Below are 20991 nucleotides of genomic sequence, written 5' to 3' on the forward strand. Positions count from 1 at the left end.
AAAGATACTGACCCCAAACTTTTGAATGGTAGTGTATTGTTAAAAAAGGATTTCTACAGGTATTTTAAATAAATGCTGTTCTTTTTTAAACTCTTAATTCATCAAAGAATCCTAAAAAAAGAATCACAGGTAATAAAAAAAAATAAAGCAGCACAACTGTTTCTAAAATTGATAATAAATAAGCATATTAGAATGATTTCTGAAGAACCATGTAACACTGAAGACTGGAGTAATGATGTTCAAATGTTCATGCTTTGCATCACAGAAATACATTATATTTTAAAGTATATTAAAACAGAAAACTATTATTTTAAATCGTAATACTGCGTGATATTACTGTTTTGTTCAGTTTTTTTTTCCAAATAAATGAAGGCTTGATGAGCAAAAGATATGCAATGTTTAAAAACATTAAAATAGTAATGTGTCCAAACTTCTGACCAGAACTGTACTTCTGTATGATAACAGAAAGCTGGCTAGCAGAAAGAGCATCTCAGCTTGAGCTAGCTAGCACATACTTCATATATTGTCAATGAAATAGTGCTAACTCGCTTAGATTTTTCATATCTTGATTTACTGGCTAGCTAGCTACTGTATAAACACTTTTTGGTATTTATTAGTTAAACTTGAATCCCATAGATCAAATATATTTAGAATATCAAAACTTAAATGAAGTCTTTGGGCTCAAATGCAGCAAGTGTGGCTCAGAGAAAATGCAGGGGAATCCCCCTCTTAGGTGACTAGAGGGGATTGTGTGTGGTGGAGGGTCATTTGTTTATTATTATCTCACCTAAATGTTTGTTCAGTCAGTGTATTTGTTTTTACAATGGTATAGCCTAATTTACTTGCACAGTATATTACACACAGCACAAGGAACTTTTAAACAATTTTTTGTAATATTCATGTAATTTACATCTTTTGATGTTATGGAGGAAAGCACAGTGCATGTAGGGGGTGTGGCCTCAATAGCCCTGCAGCAAGCAGTGTGCTGTGTGCATGTGATTGAGCAGTGTGTAGGGTAGAAATGAAACTGAAATTGCATTAAATCTGGTTGTTTTTCTCAACTACATTTAAGTCCCCAGTTCCTGGAATTCTGCACATTTCCAGTTTATTCCCATTAATTCCCATGGAAAATTTCCAGTCTTGAAAATTCCCAGAATTTTGCAACCCTAGTCTTGATAAATTGAAATAATGATTCTGAAGAAAAAAATATTAGACAACTAAACAAAACATTCCAATTAGTAGAGGGATAGACTGAAGCAATGAACATTGTCAATTTAAAACAAATATTTATTTGAATAAAATAATTACGAATAATAATTTGAATTAAGGAGTCAAGGTCTTATTCATGAAGACTTGTTTTGTTATTGGATGAGCATTTGTGAACAAATCTCTTGAATTAATGATTCAATGAGTTTTTTTTTTAACAGTCCTTGTCACCACCTCCTGGCATAACAAAATAATTGATAAAATACATACAAGTGTCAAAATTTCAAAAGGTGATTTACTCTATTTTGATCGCTACCGTAGACATCAGTGTTTATAGCCAAACTATATACGTTTATCCCACTACTTCGGTTATTTAAATGTTTGTACACAGCAATAACAATAATGTGTGGATGGAAAGATTGTTTGTGAAGCAGTATCATATTTTATATTTACACCGCAGCTGCACTCTCTGGATCAACGGCAGTACGAACACAGAATTGAATCTTGCATATGTGATGATCATACCATCAAAGGTTTAACCAAAGTCCCTAGTCTTTGGTTTAGTGCATGTTTCACATTTTAATGAATGCAAGTTCACAACATAAGCCTGATAGCCAACCCACTCATTCATTAACCTGGGCAGTGACAAAACTGCGCTGCTCATGCTCTGCTGATGCTTGCAATGTGAAACTGGCATAATACACATAGCTGAATTGTAAGATTGCGTGAGAATGATCAAAACAAACCTGGAGTGTGGTGCCATCATGCCGGGTCGACTGTCCCCCATTCGGTGGTTATCTGTGAATCCTCCGCTTTGTGAGCCTGCTGCCCCGTGCCAGTCTTTCCTGGGGCCCTGATCGCGTCCATGCCGCTCCACCACCACCTGTCTGCCACTGCCAAAGTGCTGCTGTGATAAGGGGGAGAATATATGGTGTTAAATGTTATAACTTGCAACAAAAAGAAAGTGTCACGGGCATGTTATGTACTTTACCTGCTCCCCCATGACCACAGGTCTGCCACTGTCTCGGCTGTTGAAGCTGGTTCTGCCACGGCTAGCTGTGGGCACCCCTCTCATGGCAGGTCCGGGACCCTCTCTGCCTGGACGCTCTGGACGCATCCGTGCTGCTCTGTAATACAGTCAGCAGCAATCACTGATTACCAGCAGCTCAAGGAAAGCCAAGCCTGAAATATTAGTATTTGGTAGTGTTCTAGACACTACAATGAAATAAACCGGTCAAACACACACAGGGCAAAAGTTCTTGGTTTATTTAAAGACATCACAAAAAATAATGACCAGTGGTTTATGCCAAAAACTGGTCAAACTCACTAGCTCAATTAATAAATTGAAAATAATAACTGTTGAGTCCAAGACTGATTCAAAAGTTTTTTTGAAAATTAAAATACCTGGTCCCCATTGACTTCTATAGTATGGGGAAAAAATAATATGAAAGCCAATGGGGACCAACAAATGTTTGATTACCAACGTTCTTCAAAATTATCTTTTTGTGTTCAGCAGAAGAAAAAATTTTATACAGGTTTGGAACAACTTGAGGGTGAGTAGTTGCCAATTTTCATTTTTGGGTGAACTACCCTTTTAATTAAAAAAAAAAAGAAAAACAAAAAGATTTAACTGCTGTCATAGTACTGATCTTGTCCACATTGGTGGAAGAAAACAGATGTTCATGAACTGCTAATGTAATGAAATGTCAATGTCAATATTACAGTCACTTGAATTTTTGAACAGGTAATGAATAAGAACCAAACCTCGATTTTCCACCCTAGACAGGGTTTCTACAGACATGAACAAGTTAAATTTAAGACTTAAGACCTTTTTAATACCACCTTATATGAAATTTAAGACCTAAACCTGTAAATGGAAATAAGTTTATTACATACATATGTAATATTTAATGTTTAAATTAAAGAAAACAAAATATCATTGCTGTAATAAATTATATTTTTTACTACGATATACAGTGAACCTTTATGTCAGCAGACAATATTCCATACAAAATATCCCTGCAAAATAACTGCATCACTGAGATTTTTGGTGGAGTAAACAATTTATTCTGAAGCAATATTGTCATCAGTGTTCTATCAGCTTTTACACACTTAAATCTGCATATTTTTATTTACGTTTACAAAGGCCTATTTTTAACCTTTTTAGATGGATGCACCATCTTTCATGTCAAATTATTACAATTTATCAATAAATTCAATATACACTATTGGGCTGCTACCAGTCAGATTAAATAATTTACACTGCAAATAACAATAATTACAACTGCAATAAATAATGTTATGAGATTAATGTTTTAAATGCATTTATGAATATACAAATAAGAAATGTTGAGGGGGAAAATGCATACTTTTCAACATACTTCTCAACTAAACTACCAGTAAGTGGCGGTAAGTCACTTGATGAGTGAGTCATTGAGTCATTCATTCAATGGTAATTTTTGGAGAAAAAAAGGCACCCTTCCATGTGAAATTGATTAACTATAAGAAGTGGTATAAATACATATTTTCTGCCCCCATATCTTGAATTTGCGATTATTCTGAATGTATTTTAATAGATTGAATCATGCAGTGAAAGAGCGTACTGTAAATGCGCACGCGCACTATTTGATTCATTCAGGAACTATCAAGCACTGTCATGTTGCTCAAACGCAAAACAGCGCTGTGGCTGTGTTTGGAATTATTTTTGTTGGCGAAAGTGCAAAAACAGGCAATATGGGGTCTAAAACGTAAGTCTCTTAATAAAACATCTAGGTTTATTGAACTGTTGTAAAAAAAAAATCAATATTACATTTGTATATGGTAATTTTTGGAGGAAAAAAAGGCACTCTTCCGTGTGAAATTGATTAATTATATGAAGTGGTATAAATATACACATTGTCTGCCCCATGTCTTGAATTTGTGATCATTCTGAATGTATTTTAATAGACTGAATCATGCAGTGAAAGATAAGACTTTTTAAGGACCCGCGGACACCCTGCTAGAGAAGAGGAAGCACATACAGAAACTCATCCATACCTGACATCTCCTTGTTTCGAATTCATTCCCCCATCAGCCTTCCAGCCAGTGTGGCTGCCATCTCTGGGGGTACGGGAGTGGGCAATGGCGGGAGGTGGCACTCTGCCACCAGCTGGTCGATCAGGCATAGACACCGGTCTGCGCTCATCACGGTCGCGGATCTCTCGGCGATCACTGTCTCGCAGCTCTGCACGAGGTGGAGGTGGTGGTTCTGCTCTCCGCACAGTTTCAAAGTTTTTAGGATAGCGCTCAAACCCAGAACCTTCACGGCGAGGAGCAGGTCGATTCTTCTTTGATTCAGGTTCACCGTCAAATCGGTTGCGTCTGCAAAAACAAAAAAACGAATTCATGACTTGCTGTTGATTCACACATTTGAACGCGTGCTAATTTGGTAGGTCAGCACTACTTGTATTATGTTCTCCCACATTCTCGTTTGACTAAAAGTGTCTGCTAAAAACATTCAACAGAAGCAAAAATCTTCGGCTGTGGATTGGTCTTCCTGTCCTATTGTGTTTGGGAATTGCATTCTTGTTCATGAATGCCTACCTATCAAAGTTGTTGGACTGCACAGCTGATGTCTGTTGGTATCGGTTCCGGTCCCTAGGGTTGAAATCATTAAAGCGGTTCTGTTGTCGATTGTTGTAATCTCCGCCTTGACTGATCCGCCCCTCTGGCTCAGTCTGCATCTTTTTACCACTATTCCAGTACGGATCTTCCCTCCTGCACAGACAGAGAAAAAAACAACAACAACATTGACCATTTTGAACCTTAGAGACCACTAGACCCTAAAAATGAATAACAGTATTGTTCACACACCTTTGATCAACGTCACGTCCCCTCTTTAAGTTGTTTCGTTTCTCCTGCTCGTAACGCAACTGCTCCTGTTGCCGCCTCAGCTCCTCACGTTCACGAGCCAAACGCTCCGCTTCCTTGCGTCGCTCCTGCACACACAAATTTTCAGCACATCAATGTAAAGACAAAATCCCAGCTTCAAGTTTCCACAGGCAGGTGTATCGTGGCTGTACCTGCTCTATACGGATCCGCTCCCGTTCCAGTCTCTCTCTCTCCATGCGCTCGCGTTCGAGTTTCTGCCTTTCCACCTCCAGCCTTTGCCGCTCTCTCATCAGGTTCTCCCTCTCCTCACGCTCACGCATAATACGGATGCGTTCCCTCTCCCGGCGCTCTCTTTCTGCTACCTCACGCCGTCTGGACATCACAACAAAACAGCATTACAAAATGCAGCTTAAGCACTTTGCCGATTTATTTGCAAATGAAAAGGAAAGTATGTCTACCTGCGCAGTTCCATAGCCCTGCGAACGTGTTCCATCCTGACCATGCGCTCACGCATCCTCTGTTCCTTCAACTTCTCAAACGGAAGGATATCTTTGTTGCCACCTTTGTTAAGCATCGGACGGCCTTTGTCCATCTGCAAGTATGTTACAAAAAAAACAAGTCAAACAAAATACTAAAGAAATTGTATATGGTCTTACTAATTCAGATCATGTTTTCAAAGTTAACTATTTATGTCTTCTCAGAAAAGAGTTAACCAACCTCCTCAGGTGGTATGAATCCTCTGGGGCGTCTGTTCATCATGTTGGGTGGACCAGGCTGTAAAGAAATAAGACAATCAGATAACTTGGCCTTCATAAAAACCTCTTTACATGAAAATACAGTGCATACTGAGGATGTCTGTAGTACCTTCTCAAACCTCCCACCCCTTCTGAAAGGGGGACGAGATTTATTGAAGTTTTGCTCTCCTTTAGCTTTGTCGTTCACCATCATATTGCCTGGACTCTTTCCTGTGGATTGGAAGACATTAAAAGCATAACTATAAAGTTGCACATTTTTTAAACTTCCTCAGTAGGTGAATACAATCAAACCGTAACATACGTCCATGTTTCTTGTCATCTTTCTTTGCTGCGTCAGCTGCTGAACTGGAAGATTCAGATTTGTTGGTTTTGGAGTCCTGTTTTTTGACGTCTTTGCTGTCCTTCTCAGACGGTTTGTCTGATTTCTTCTCCTCCTTCTTAGATGAAACTGGTGTCCTATTGAACACAAAGGAAGGAATAACCAATGCAACTGACACTCCTCCTCTTTAAAATAATGGAAAGAGATTCAAACTGGACGAACTCTTACTTGCTAGAGGTTTTTGCTCCAGTTGGAGTGCGCTTTTCTCCAGAAATTTTAATGGAACTTGCCTTCTCTTCTCCCTCTTTCTTTGAGAAGTCCTTTTTGAACGGGTCAGTTTTCACCTATGAAGATGTTACCACGAGACCAGAGTTAAAGTACTTTCAAGCACACAGTGTTGATTCTGTAGCATAAAAAGCCCATAAAAAGTGCTTAAATAATTTGAATATCCCACTCTTATAGCACAGTGGTAAAGTTCTTACCCTGTCCACAGATATCTGTTGTCCATGGAGTTCTGTGCGGTCCAAATGAGAGATGGACCTGGCCACTTCTGCGCTGGATGACATGGTAACTAATCCATAACACTTGGCTCCTGGGCTACGAGCATTGGTGACCACTTTGGCACTAAAAACCTATTTTGAAACAGTATTTATAAAAAATACAAAAAAAACATTTTGAAAATGCAGTCAACATCACAATCCCTAATAACAAACATGTTAATTATAAGCTTGTGCCTATCGGTCACATATAAAGAGCCTTCACCTTTCCATATTTGCCAAAGAGGTTCTTGAGATCAGCTGCTTTGGTGTTGGACGACAGGCCGCTCACCCACAGATTGCGAGTAGAGCTGGGACTGCTGCTGCCACTTCCTGAAATCAGATAACAGGCTTTAGAAGACGCTCTACTTTAATGACAACTTGATTAAAGCATCAGAGCAAAATAAGTTTTCAAATAATTAAAGCTGCAGTCTGTAAGTTTTGCCTCTGTCGCCATCTCTGTTTGAAAACCTGGAATTGCAGCTGTGTTCTGAATTATCTAGTTTGCGTGGGTTGTGAGTCGGCACGGCTCCAGCACTGATGAATCTAATGTTCTGAAGAGTATGTGTGGCAGTCAGTCACCGCACCGGTGTGGATATTTACTGTACTTTGCAATCACAGATTCTAGCCTACGTCTTGGAATATGACCCAAATAAGAATTTTTACCGTATATTGCCATCTGAACAAGTAAGTAACAAGTCTGCCACGTTTGTTCTGACCAACTGAGGAAAAAGCATTACAATAAATCTCACTACTAATGGAGATTAAATCTAAAGATCGGTTAGCTCATATCACATCAAACCTTTCAAATTATTATTAGTTATACTTCATTCTCAAATGATTAATGTTAACAACATCAGCATTGGTGACTGAGTATAGTGTGTATTAGCGTGTAGATTTCAATTTCTGCTATCCGTAATCAGAAGCACATTTATAACTGGAATATAATTTTATTTCACTCACATGTGTTTCATAAACACAATCCTTTATGGATTATAACCCGCCATCAAAATGATACATTTAATTATTCCAGCTGCTGTGAGAAAAGGCTATAAACGATGCGCCACCTGCAGGATCCTCACATGCGATAGCCTAGTAGCCGGGACAACTTCTTTATATTTACAGACGTGACGTAATGACGCAGTGCCATGCTCGAATTTCCCGCGAAAACCTACCCGTACCACTCAAATTAGAAAACATTATTATAATGCTCCCTTCGAACTGGTTTTCTTTAAAATACAAATCTTTGTAATCCCAGGCTATCCGTAATCAGAAGCACATTTATAACTGGAATATAATTTTATTTCACTCACATGTGTTTCATAAACACAATCCTTTATGGATTATAACCCGCCATCAAAATGATACATTTAATTATTCCAGCTGCTGTGAGAAAAGGCTATAAACGATGCGCCACCTGCAGGATCCTCACATGCGATAGCCTAGTAGCCGGGACAATTTCTTTATGTTTAAAGACGTGACGTAATGACGCAGCAGCATGCTCGAATTTCCCGCGAAAACCTACACGTACCACTCAAATTGAAAACATTATTATAAGCTAACCGTTGTGAATCGAGCTGAAGGCGATAGTTTTGAACACTGGCTGGTTATGTACTTGCTCAAATATTGATTTTGGATCATTTTTAACCAAAACCAAAAAAAGTTACGGACTACAGCTTTAAGCTTCTAGTTGTCTTCTAATTTCAGATTTTTTTTTATATGTTTATTAAATAATACCGGTGTTTTATCACTTAGACCAGCTGAAGTGTATAAACTTAATGGTAAACTATAAGTCTAATATTCCAAGGAAAGTCATACCCTTTTCATCTTTTGTAGTCTTTCCATCTCTGTCTTTTGAAGAGCTAAAACGTAAATATTACAAGAGTGACAAAAAGAGAGAAATACTTTAAGTATCAGAGCATGAGAGAAGACTGTGGGCATCGAGGTACATCTCCAAACAAACAACAAAAGGTTATACAAATGTTTGGTGCATTACAGAAAAAGAAAAAGAACAAAAGAACAACAACAAAAATCCCCATAGGCAAGGCTTGCACTCGGACAAACTCCAATAAGGCTTCTTTCTCTTGCTTTTCCACAGGAGCAAGGTGGGTCAGGTTTTCTGCCAATTTATTCCCTTGACCAATGACATCCTCAGGAGGGTGTTCAACTTCAGAGAGGATCACTTGACTGGACTGACAAACCCCTCTGACATCACTGGAACTATTGCTCTTTTTTTTAACCCATAAGTAGGGACTGGAAAAGCAAGTGCTGGAAATGTGTGCGTAACAGACGTGTTTTCAGCTCCTTGTTTAACTCCACCAATTACCAAACTCGAAAAAAAAAAAGGCAAACCAAACCAAAAGAGCAAAACCAAAGGCAAGGATTAGGTACAATGAACAACTTATGAAAAAATTCTTGCAGCTACCCACAATGCTGAGTTCTTAGTGAGCTGGAACTTGGTAGTAGTATCTTAAAGAACTGACATAGAAAGACAAACCTCTTTGCTTGACCTGTCACCCCAGTTGAAGAGGGGCCTTTCTTCCCAGAATCCTTTTCCTTGTCTCCCGTTTCTCCTTTCTTCGAGGCCTCTCTGCTGTCCTTCTTGGCGGCGTCAGACATCAGCCCGTCATCCCTCTTACCATCCTTGTGGCCATCTATCGCTTCAGTCAGCAAGTCTGTCTCCTGCCCCATCTCAGCAGTGGCCTCAGGCTCTTCGCAGCCCTTGTCTGCCTCAGAATCTGGAAGTTTCACATGTTTACCTGTTTCCAGGAGATCGTCGCCATCTACATCCAGTGTGATGGCATCTTCGGCCTGGATGGTGACAGATATATTGTCATCCTCAACTTCTTTTATGGGTTCAGGAGCAGGTTCGCTCTCCAAGGCTTCCATCGCTGGGACTTCAGGCTCGGCTTCTCTCTCAGCCTCAATCTCGGCATCAGGATCGGGCTCGGGTTCGGGTTCTGCTTCTGCTTCAGCCTCAAGATCAGGCTCCACTCCTACCTCAGCCTCGGGCTCTGCAAGGCCGTCTTCACAGGAGAAGGTTTTAGAATTGTCAGAACTGACATAGAAAGACAAACCTCTTTGCTTGACCTGTCACCCCAGTTGAAGAGGGGCCTTTCTTCCCAGAATCCTTTTCCTTGTCTCCCGTTTCTCCTTTCTTCGAGGCCTCTCTGCTGTCCTTCTTGGCGGCGTCAGACATCAGCCCGTCATCCCTCTTACCATCCTTGTGGCCATCTATCGCTTCAGTCAGCAAGTCTGTCTCCTGCCCCATCTCAGCAGTGGCCTCAGGCTCTTCGCAGCCCTTGTCTGCCTCAGAATCTGGAAGTTTCACATGTTTACCTGTTTCCAGGAGATCGTCGCCATCTACATCCAGTGTGATGGCATCTTCGGCCTGGATGGTGACAGATATATTGTCATCCTCAACTTCTTTTATGGGTTCAGGAGCAGGGTCGCTCTCCAAGGCCTCCATTGCTGGGATTTCAGACTCTGCTTCTCTCTCAGCCTCAATCTCCGCATCAGGATCGGGCTCTGGTTCTGCTTCTGCCTCAAGATCAGGCTCCACTCCTACCTCAGCCTCGGGCTCTGCAAGGCCGTCTTCACAGGAGAAGGTTTTAGAATTGTCACGAGTAGCATCATCAGTATCAGTTACATCTGAGGGATTTAACAAGCATAAAACATGGCAAAAAACACATTGTTTAACATTCAAATCTCTGTGCTACGTGACCTAAAAAGTACAACAAAGAGCAAGTTTAATGTTAGTGGTCATCGTGGGTGAGGAAACCACAGGTATACATAAAAACACATTCCTTAGAGAACAACGAAGAGGTTGAACAAATCTTCTCATTACGATGAACATCACTATCTTGGTCCACATTTTGAAGGTTCCACAACTGGGTGACATCGACACACTTCTCTGCTTTACAGACATGCATTCAAGTCTGAGTGAAACCTCAAATCTATTCCATAATATGATTCCTCCTGCCAGATGTCACTCAGCTTCTTGTGGTCACATCGAGAGTCTTCTTTCAGACACTTCCGCTGACCATCCATCTCGTTTTACAGCTGATGGAGGCAAATCAAAAACAGGGTGCCAAATCTTCTCTGATCCGTTGGAGGAAATCTAGCCTTGTTCACAGTACTCTGTCCAGTAACACGGCTAAAAATGGATGTCCACACTTGAATGTGTTCAAAGCACAAGCAGTGACGTTGATGTCCACTTAAGCCATGTCGGCTATATTGCAGTCACAAAGAAGTGTCAAGACTTTGGAGAACGAGGTTCATATGTCATGTTCTGACCAGTCAACAAAGGCATGTAGCCTGTTGCCGTCTCCATTTCAGGAGGTAGTCCTGTCTCAACAGAAAGAAAGAGGCGGCCTGCTGAAGCTTGGGTGATGTTCTGAACAGAGGAAACTCACTGAGATCGAGTAGGTGAAAGATCTCCTCTTGCTGATGAAATGTGGTGGCAGGGTAATGTGCTCTTGAACGAATTAGATGATGAGATTAGGAGGATCACTGATGTTAACACAAATGAAGAAGTGTTATCTGTCCTTTGATGCAGCACATGTTCCGGATGGGACGTTTTAATGTCTGTGATTTGTTGCAAGACCCGCTTTTAATGTGTCTGACTAGAACGTTGCAATTGAAAAACAGCAAAAGAAAAAGGAAGCAAGAGAAGTCCAACCGTCTGAAACCTGTAAACAAATTTGATATCTCCACCCCAATAAGTAACCAGACATACCTTTTTCAGATTCCTCTTCCTCAGTCTCCTGAAAAGAAAACAAACAAATTATATATGAATTTAATTTCTAATGTTAATAAAGAACTGGGGGATCATTATTGATACTTAGAATATTGATTGACATTCATTTTGCTTGTATTGCGCATTATTTTAGTCATTCCCGCAGGTTTCGCGATTGCACTACCACTGATTTATATTAGTGGAGTGCACAAGCCGCACTCAGTCTCAAACAGCTTGTGAGCCACAAATATCAAAATGAGTGGCTAACTGTGCTAAAACAGTCAAATACATAAAAAATTGTCAAAATGCCCGTCTTGGCGAGTATCCAGTTAAACACAGTCAGTTTTGGAACGTTAAATAGTTGAAAGAGAACGCATGTCGTGTAACAGTATATTGGGTCCGTGGATAAACTCTTAAAGGGACCGCATTCCAATATTCCTTCTGCTGTCTGTCATGGTAATCAAAGAACAAAAGACAAAGAAAATCACTTTCTGCTCTTGACTGAATACGTTTTATAACTTTAATGGTAAGCATTAACCTGCATTTAATTTTTACAATGAAGACTAGAGAAATTAAAATCAAATGTAAAATAACACTGAATGTGTTATTTTACATTTGATTACTTTAATTTCTGTAGTATTTACCTGAATAAAAACTTACTTAACCTGAAAAACTTAGTTTCATAGCTCTCTTTATTGTATTGCATTTATTTGTGCTGTTGTTTGCCATTTTTTTATTTGTTCTTATTTTATTACTGACTTTTTACTTGTGTTTTTTTATGAAAATAAAACTTTGCATTGAAGAAAAGTAGATTTTTGTTTGTATATGCTGTCAATTATAGTTCTTAGAAAGAAAATCGGAATCGGCAGATCACACTAACAAAAAATCGGAAATCGGAATCGGCCAAGAAAATTGCAATCAGTGCATCTCTACAATAAAACAAATGGCAGTCAATATTCTTACATCTTTATATTCTCCTTTTGAAATTTTGGGTAGGTCACAAATGGTATTTGCAGAAATATTAACTTAAAACAAGTAAGAAACAGTAATAATGTGAAATATTACAATTTAAGATATGTTGGTTTGGTGATTTGGGAAATTCTTTGATTTGGGAAATTTCTTATTACCACAGCTGAAAACGGTTATGCTGCATAATATTTTTGTGGAAACTGTGATTCAATTGCTTTCAGGATTCTTTGGTGAATATAAAGTTCAAAAGAACAGTGTTTATTTGAAACAGAAAAACACTATAAAGACAAATGTATTGAGGCATCTGACCATTACACCAACAGGGACTTTAATGTCATTACACTCTAAATACATAGACATCAATATGGAGCTGTTCAATGGGGTTGAGGACAGGGCTCTGTGCGGCTCAGTCGAGTTTTTCCAGACCAAACTCATGTCTTTATGGACCTTGCTTTGTGCACTGTGGCACGGTCATGCTGGGAAATAGAAAAGGGCCTTCCCCAAACTGTTTCCACAAAATTGGAAGCTAGGGGTGCTCCGATTGATCGGCTACCGATCACTATCGGCCGATAATCACGTTGGGATGTTTGATCGGCGGTCTCTAAAAGGCCGATCTCAAAAAAACGATCTCAAGCTGATGATGCTGCCGTGAGAGGTTTGGCATGACATGCAGCGGCACCATCTCAGTCTCTGTCCGGCACGGGTGAAATAATTATAATGCTGAAGGTGAGGTACTCGCCTTCATATTTCTTCATTAAATAATTTATAAAGTAATTTGAAAACCTTGTGTGACAAGTAATTTCACAAACAGCGTGAGTGAATCACCGCGAGCGCTCTCTCTCTCTCTCCCTCTCAAAATGCGCAAATGGCTTCAAATCACCACATATCGTGTCTGTCTATAAGCAAGCTGCACAGTTGACACAGGAATTGTCAGGAATCACATCGTCACTAAAGTTTATAAATCGCACTAAAGGGGTCATATGATGCTTTTTTTAAAGATCATTATTTTGTGTATTTGGTGTAACAGAATATGTTGACATGCTTTAATGTTAAAAAAACACATTATTTTTCGCCAGTGTTTAACCATTCAGCGCTCGCGCGCTCTCCTGGAGACAGTGCGCTCATGCACATTCGCAGCACACACACATAATGCTAGGTTCACATTACTCCATTTGCAGAGCGTATGCGGTGCTTATTTTTTGCGCGCTCATGTTAACGGATTAAAGCGTTCACAATGCACATGGCTGCGGTCCGGCAGTGCGTTCAGGAGCGGTGCGTCTGCAGCAGTGCAGAGATAGTTTCCGCTGCACGCGCTGAATTAAAGTAACAGCGCATTGTTTGCGGTAAATATGAACACGGATTGACACGAAAATGTAGTAATTACACCGTAAAAGGCATATTATTAAAGTCTACTGTGTTTCACAGTCAACACGTATGGCTTTTTGGCTAGGTTTAAAGGAAAAGAGCACTTTTATATAATAAAGGCAATAATAGATGGCACTCGTGGAGGTAGGAAAACAAAGCTCTTTATGAACCGCAGGATTGCTTGTAATAAAGATTTAAATGCAAAAGGAAAGGCAGTAGAGCTGACTATTTCTGTCAATGGTAAGTTTGTGATAACGTAAGAAAAGTAGTTTAAATGTTTTGCCACTTGCTTGAGCAACTTAATATATAAATCTAGAAGTAAATGCAAAAGTAAAAACCATTGAATAATGTGTTGCTTATATTTATTGTGTTTAAACTTGTCTGTGAAAGATTGTATTGTGTAAAAAACAAAAAGAAGTGCAATGCTGAAAAAGCATTTTCAGTGACAATGTTGGATTTGAAATCAAAATAATGGATAAATGTTGTGTTTGTGGTAAACAGCCATGGATCAGTAGCAGACTCCTGTGTGCAAGCTGCTTCACCTCTCACAAGAGTCATCTAAGAGGGGAATTCCTCCCATTTTCAAAAATGAAATTCAGGTCCTGAATAAATGTCTAAAAATCCTGATTGGAGTATCACTATAAATAGTTATAAATGAAAAAAAGGCTTTAAAAAGATCGGTGATTGGTATCGGCAGATACTGCTTTCAGTGATTGGCCTGAAAAATCCTAATCGGAGCACCCCTATTGGAAGCATAGCGTTGTCCAAAACATCCTGGTATGCTGATGCAATAAGATTTCTCTTCATTGGAAATAAGGAGCTTATCCCAACCTCTGAAAAATGGCCCCATATCATTATCATTCCTCCACAAAACTTTACATTTGGCACAATGCAGTCAGGCAGGTAACATTCTCCCAGTATCCGCCAAACCCAGACTCACCCATCAGACTGACAGACTCAAACAGAGAAGAGTGATTCGTCACGCCACAGAACTCGTTTTCACTGCTGCAGAGTCCAGTGGCAGTGTGCTTTACACCACTCCATTTGATACTTGACATTGTACTTGGCAATGTACAGTTTTTGTGATGATATTAATGCCGGTGGATGTTTGGAACTCTTCAGCCATGGAATCAGCAGAGTGTTGGCAACTTTTATGCATCATGCACCTCAGCACTCAGTATCTTTACATGGTCTTTTACTTTTTGCAAAAATACCACTTAAGTTCACTGTGGAATATCTAGCAGAGATGAAATTTCACGAACTGCTCACAGTACCACACTTGAATTCACTGAGCTCTTCAGAACTACCCATTTTTTTCAAAAATGTTTGTAAATGCAGACTGCATGGCTAGGTGCTTGATTTTAAACACCCGTGGCAATGGGTCTGATTGAAACACCTAAATTCCATCATTTAGAGGTATGTCCCAATACTTTTGTCCATATAGTATAGTTTGCAACATTTTGATCAGTAGTGCATATTAAAAAACAGTTCAGATGGGGAAGTCGTGGCCTAATGGTTAGAGAGTTGGACTCGTAACCCCAATGGTTCAAGTCTCGTACCGGCAGGGATTGTAGGTGGGGGGAGTGAATGTACAGCGCTCTCTCCCACCTTCTATACCACGACTGAGGTGCCCTTGAGCAAGGCACCGAACCCCCAACTGCTCCCCGGGTGCCGCAGCATAAATGGCTGCCCACTGCTCCGGGTGTGTGTTCACGGTGTGTGTGCACTTTGGATGGGATAAATGCAGAGCACTAATTCCAAGTATGGGTCACCATACTTGGCCACATGTCACGTCACTTAATAGATATCAGCGCATGTTATACTTGTGACTTCTCATTACAATATGACAGTGCATAATCACTTCAATTAATTTGACACTTTTTAAAATGTATAGCCTAGTTGATTTTATATTCATTGCCAATGTACTAACATTTCAACTTAAGAAGATAGTTAGGCTATGTACCACTACATCTTTAATGAATGAAACAAACATTATATAATACTTTAATATACGGTTCATATAAATTCAAATATGAAGACTTAATTTATCAAATGATATAGAAGTCTGTTAAGAATTATATTGGCCTAATGCAGTATTTTTGCTGATTTTTATTGTTTTTATAAAATGGTACCTAACATTCATCCTAACATCTTAATCTTTCATTAGTCCAGTTTCAATGAAACCAACACATTGCAATAATTCCTCTCCATACCTTAGAGAAGGATTCCTCTTCCATGATGGTGTCAGCATCCAGGTCAGTCTTCTTTCCTGAGGATGTGCAATAAAGCTGTTTGGTCAACTTTTGAAAAAGACGTGGGGAAGTAAAAGAGTTCTGAGAGTGAGGGTTTACCTTTAGATTTGCTGTGTTTTCTGGTGGGTGTGTCAGCTGATGCTGTGATCTCAATGTTGTCTGGATCTCCACCTTCATCTTCTATTGCCTTCACACAAGAACGCATGACCATTCAGATGATTATGGGAGCTTCTGGTCAATGATTCAGATCATACTGTGCTTTGCATAAATGTATGACAGTGCAGCTGTTAAACATATGGCACGCAGAAGATTTTAACATTCAAAAATATTTTTTTGTTTAAACAAATTTGGAATAACCAGATTTGAGCTAAAGTTATGCACAATGGACTATAATAAAATTCTACCACTGATATAAAGATTTGCATCCAAGTGTTTTCTATCTAGTAACATTAATATTTTTTTATATTATTAAAAGCAGCATTATTACATTTGATTATTCAACTGTAAAAGACTGCACACAAAGATTGTAAATGAAGAGGGTGAACTGGTTTAAAGTTGCAGCAACTGATCTGAGCGCGTTGTAGCGCCATTCGCTTGCTAACAGAATTTAGCCTGCTTAACAAATGCTTACGGATTAGTCTCTGAAAATGCAAGTAAATATGTCACGTAAATTCTATCACACTTGGTGTCCACCCACGGGCATTACATCTGTGTTTTTATTAAAAGCATTAAATCAGTCAGAAACGCAAACATGTTTTTGGATAGAAACGGCTATGCTAACTCTGTAGCCTTCAAGCTAGCTCGCGAGCATTTGTCCACACGCCACCGTAATTTACCGTTTTAAATTCAAGTTACCTGCTTCAGTCTTGCGACGAGTGTATTTTTTACCCCAGTAACATCCAAATTCCTACGTTTGAGTTCGGATTTGAGGTCTACCACACGTAAATCTGTAATCTTCTTAGACTCCGCTGAAATGGCCTCCGACGCCATTTTACCTGCGTAACTGTTGGTGATGTTCGGTTCGAGAACAAATCGTTCTTTTGAACCGGCTGAACCAGTTCACCAAATGGATGAATCGTTCGAAACAGTTCGCGTCTCGAGCCAGCACTGATCCAGTTTTCTAAAGTTTCTCACTTTCGGACATGCCTGACAATCCCTACGACTCGAAATAAACCAATATGCCGGAGTATACGTTACTCCTGTTACTCCAACAGACACTGAAACATGCTGTGCACTGCAGACTGAGAGAACCGATGAGCACGAGCAGCTGATACTGAGCATGCGTGTACTACCGAGCGGTCCTGTCTGCTACAGCGGCTCTCGGAGTCAACAGTTCTCGAATCACCACCAGTACACTGAACCGAGATCCGTTTCTTTCAAACACGTTCGACAAAGAACCGATGAGCTGGAGATACTGAGCATGCGCGAAGCTAGCACTGTTTATTTCGGAAAACTGATGCGGTGCTGATATTTATCGTGCATTCAATGGTGCATTATATTTAAAAATGTTGCGGTTTTTGTAAAAACAAGACTATATATATTTTACATTTACATTTAGTCATTTAGCAGACGCTTTTATCCAAAGCGACTTGCAAATGAGGACAATGGAAGCAATCAAAATCAACAAAAGAGCAATGATATACAAGTGCTATAACAAGTCTCAGTTAGCTTAACGCAGTACACGTAGCAAGGGTTTTTTAAATAATGTAATAAATAAAAAGAAAACAGAATAGAAAAAGAATAGAGCAAGCTAGGTCTTTTTTGCTTTTGTTAATTGTATAATAAATGAAATGAAAACAGATAGAATACAAAAAGATTAGAAAGCAAGTGTTAGTTTTTTTAAAGAAACAAGCAGCAAATGAATAGAGTGCAAGCCTAAAAGGGACAAGTGTTTTTTTTTTTTAAGAATAGAATTAGAATAGAGTGCTAGAGTTAAGTGCTAAATAAAGATGGAACAGATGTGTTTTTTTGCCGATTCTTGAAGATGGCTAAGGACTTAGCTGCTCGGACTGAGTTGGGCAGGTCATTCCACCAAGTGGGAACATTTAATTCCGAGAAAGTGATTTTGTGCCTCTTTGAGATGGCACAATAAAGCGTCGTTCACTTGCAGAATGCAAGCTTCTAGAGGGCACATAAGTCTGAAGTAATGAATAAAGGGGTGCAGAGCCAGTGGTGGTTTTGTAGGCAAACATTAATGCCTTGAATGTGAGCAGCTATTGGTAGCCAGTGCAAACTGATAAACGGAGGTGTGACGTGCATTCTTTTCGGCTGGTTAAACATTAATCTTGATGCCACGTTCTGGATTAATTGTAAAGGTTTGATAGAACTCGCTGGAAGACCTGCCAAGAGAGCATTGCAATAGTCCAGCCTAGACAGAACAAGAGCTTGAACAAGGAGTTGTGAAGCATGTTCCGAAAGAAAGGGCCTGATCTTCTTGATGTTGAATAAAGCAAATCTGTAGGACTGGACAGTTTTAGCAATGTGAGAAAGTCTGAGAAAGTCAGCTGATCATCAATCATAACTCCAAGGTTTCTGGCAGTTTTTGAAGGAGTTATGGTTGATGTGCCTAACTGGATGGTGCAATTGTGATGAAACGATGGGTTTGCTGGAACCACAAGTTCTGTCTTGGCAAGGTTGAGTCAAAGGTGATGGTCCTTCATCCAGCAAGAAATGTCTGTTAGACAAGCTGAGATGCGAGCAGCATTATTGTATAAAAACAACCACACCATTTTCTTGTCTACTACTAGAAGTAAAATTTTAAAAAAGCAGGTTTATCAGATAAAATATGAATATAATTAGTCTCAATCTATCAATAATACGTTCTGAGTTGTGTAGTTCATAACTGCTGTAAATAAGAGAATGACATACAGTATATTTGTTAAGTATACAAGATATTTGGAATGAGGTTATGACAGTAGTGTCTAAAACCAATTATACAGCTACCACAGCAATTTGATGGAAACTATAGTTCCCTATAGATAGAAAATTCTTCTAAAGGGTTTCAGGTTAAAGGAGGCACAAGAATGGACACATAAAAGAGTTACCTAACTTTATTTCATTATTTTAAAACTAATATAAATCCCATGGAATATCATCCTGGGGCCATTAACTCTATGAATGCATGGGCGCCTGCCATTAAGTACTGCATTCCAACACTCCATTCAAAATTATTACAGTTTTTCCTTAAAATTCTGCAATCAAGAGTGGAAATACACACCTCAGCACATTCTCATTCTCACAGCACTCCTGTCTTTTGTCTCTCATGTGCAAGTATATGCAAGTTTGCTAGTTGAGATTAATATTAGTGTTAGGATTTCACAGCAGCAAAAGAAAAAGAAAAAGAAAAAAGAGAGGAAAAAAAGGGGGAAAACAGTTTGCTGCACAGTTTCAGAACAAATGTGTTAATGACAATATCTGAGAAGGAATAAGCAGCTAACAAGAGTCACTTTCTAGGTTGAGAGAGCTAAATGAAGGCTAGGAGACCCTGATGAAACAATAAATATCAGTTTCCCAACTGTTTCTTCAGCCCTGTCATCTTCACAGAACCAAGTCAACATATGGAGCTTGTCTGAGGAATTACACTCAATTGCTCAATCAAAAATCCAACTTCATTATATTACAAAAACAACAATCAGAATACAGAGAGGTGACATTCATTTTTTTTCTTTCTCTTCTCTTTGAAAATACATTAGGTGAAGTGTGTTACATGTGACGTCAGATTGAGGTGCTGAGAGGGGTCCGATGGAACACAACCATGTGAACGTTCAAAGAGGTGAAGTGTGCAGTTGGTTCTCATCAGGCCTGGAGCTGAATTCATTTCAATTCCATCAGTTCAGGACCTAATGCATATACATTTAAAATTAAATGTACAAGAAGCATTTCCATATGCTTTTTAAATTAACGTCCCGAATAGAGTTAGCCCTGGTACTGATCCGAAATGAAATGGAACGGGCTCCAGCCCAGGTTCCCGTGTTGAGAGTGAATTGGTGTGAGAGTGAACACTGTTACAGCAGCTGATCTCTTAACCATGATCTTGTTTCCTAATTAAGGAATGTCTTGACATTTAAAAAATCTATTTTGGATCACATTGTCTAAAACATAAAACTAATCAATATACTGATCAATAAATTGAGTCCTGCAATGTTTTAAAATGGAGGTTGACATTCTATTCCAGTAAAGCAAGGCATCAGGTATGTAAAAATGCTTCTTTACTAGAGCAGCAATCCTTGCCTGCAAGTTCACAGGCCTTATGAGGCCTATTTCATTATATGTGCAAAGAAATGCATTGCAAGGAACCATGCAAAAATAAAATACAATGACACTTATGAAACAAAAGCTACATAAACCCTTTATAAATACAATTCAAAACCCTTAATGATGTTATTTCTAGCTGTACTGTTACTACATGATAGCTGGCACGCTAGGCTTGATGCTTTTTTTGTGGATTGTGGTTTTTCTTTTTTTCCCATAGTTGCGCAGGTATTTCATGCCATCTTTGGTTGAATGCATTACTGACAAAAATGAAAAGGAAAACAAACAAAAAAATGAATGTCCAACAAAAGGGTTGCAAGAAAAATAGCATCAACTCTCTGAAGATAACTGAGCCTCGATGTCCACTCTACAGATGGGGCATTTCTTGTTAGTGAGGAGCCATTGGTCTACACACAGTTGATGGAAGAGGTGCATACATGGAAGGCGCCTGCAAAAAAAACAAAAACAAATAAATAACAGTGGCAATTAATCAATTATTATTCTACACAATGCAATCAGACTTGATATATTAGCTGAATGGTTAAAAACAGATTGACCAATATATGGTAACAAGGACATAGCACAGAGTAATCCACATGTTCCAGCACAAGAGGGCAGCATAGAACATAAAGAGAAAGTATTCATGAATGATCAAATTATAAAACCTAAACTGATCCCTGGAGAGTACCACATTATATATATATATATATATATATATATATATATACAT

General features: G+C 39.1%; 2 protein-coding genes across 9 annotated transcripts in view; both read right to left on the reverse strand.

Annotated features, from left to right (window-relative positions):
* The window catches only part of LOC107700432 (SAFB-like transcription modulator), an 18850-nt gene extending 1454 nt beyond the window's left edge, over positions 1 to 17396 (reverse strand). The window contains exons 1-20 of one of the 5 annotated variants that reach the window (XM_016502073.1): positions 16866 to 17396; positions 16110 to 16197; positions 15972 to 16027; positions 11425 to 11452; positions 10255 to 10337; positions 9184 to 9686; positions 8505 to 8548; positions 6913 to 7019; positions 6633 to 6782; positions 6379 to 6494; positions 6133 to 6287; positions 5941 to 6041; positions 5794 to 5850; positions 5535 to 5668; positions 5268 to 5448; positions 5059 to 5183; positions 4789 to 4962; positions 4243 to 4566; positions 2198 to 2333; positions 1953 to 2113 (exon numbers count right to left, since the gene is read on the reverse strand). In XM_016502073.1, coding sequence (XP_016357559.1) covers positions 1953 to 2113; positions 2198 to 2333; positions 4243 to 4566; positions 4789 to 4962; positions 5059 to 5183; positions 5268 to 5448; positions 5535 to 5668; positions 5794 to 5850; positions 5941 to 6041; positions 6133 to 6287; positions 6379 to 6494; positions 6633 to 6782; positions 6913 to 7019; positions 8505 to 8548; positions 9184 to 9686; positions 10255 to 10337; positions 11425 to 11452; positions 15972 to 16027; positions 16110 to 16197; positions 16866 to 17000 — 2858 coding nt within the window. In that variant the 5' untranslated portion in view covers positions 17001 to 17396. Of the gene's footprint in view, positions 1 to 1952; positions 2114 to 2197; positions 2334 to 4242; positions 4567 to 4788; positions 4963 to 5058; positions 5184 to 5267; positions 5449 to 5534; positions 5669 to 5793; positions 5851 to 5940; positions 6042 to 6132; positions 6288 to 6378; positions 6495 to 6632; positions 6783 to 6912; positions 7020 to 8504; positions 8549 to 9183; positions 9713 to 9763; positions 10338 to 11424; positions 11453 to 15971; positions 16028 to 16109; positions 16198 to 16865 lie in introns of all 5 variants that reach the window. The other 4 variants (XM_016502070.1, XM_016502071.1, XM_016502069.1 and 1 more) reach the window with 4 other exon arrangements.
* A 1649-nt stretch (positions 17397 to 19045) lies between these two features.
* rnf111 (ring finger protein 111) overlaps positions 19046 to 20991 on the reverse strand; it is an 85045-nt gene continuing 83099 nt past the window's right edge. For all 4 annotated transcript variants that reach the window (XM_016502079.1, XM_016502077.1, XM_016502078.1 and 1 more), the window contains one exon: positions 19046 to 20709. In XM_016502079.1, the coding sequence (XP_016357565.1) occupies positions 20592 to 20709 (118 nt within the window). In that variant the 3' untranslated portion in view covers positions 19046 to 20591. The remainder of the gene's footprint in view (positions 20710 to 20991) is intronic.

Source organism: Sinocyclocheilus anshuiensis, unplaced genomic scaffold, assembly GCF_001515605.1.
Source record: "Sinocyclocheilus anshuiensis isolate Anshui unplaced genomic scaffold, SAMN03320099.WGS_v1.1 scaffold154, whole genome shotgun sequence".
NCBI lineage: Eukaryota > Metazoa > Chordata > Actinopteri > Cypriniformes > Cyprinidae > Sinocyclocheilus > Sinocyclocheilus anshuiensis.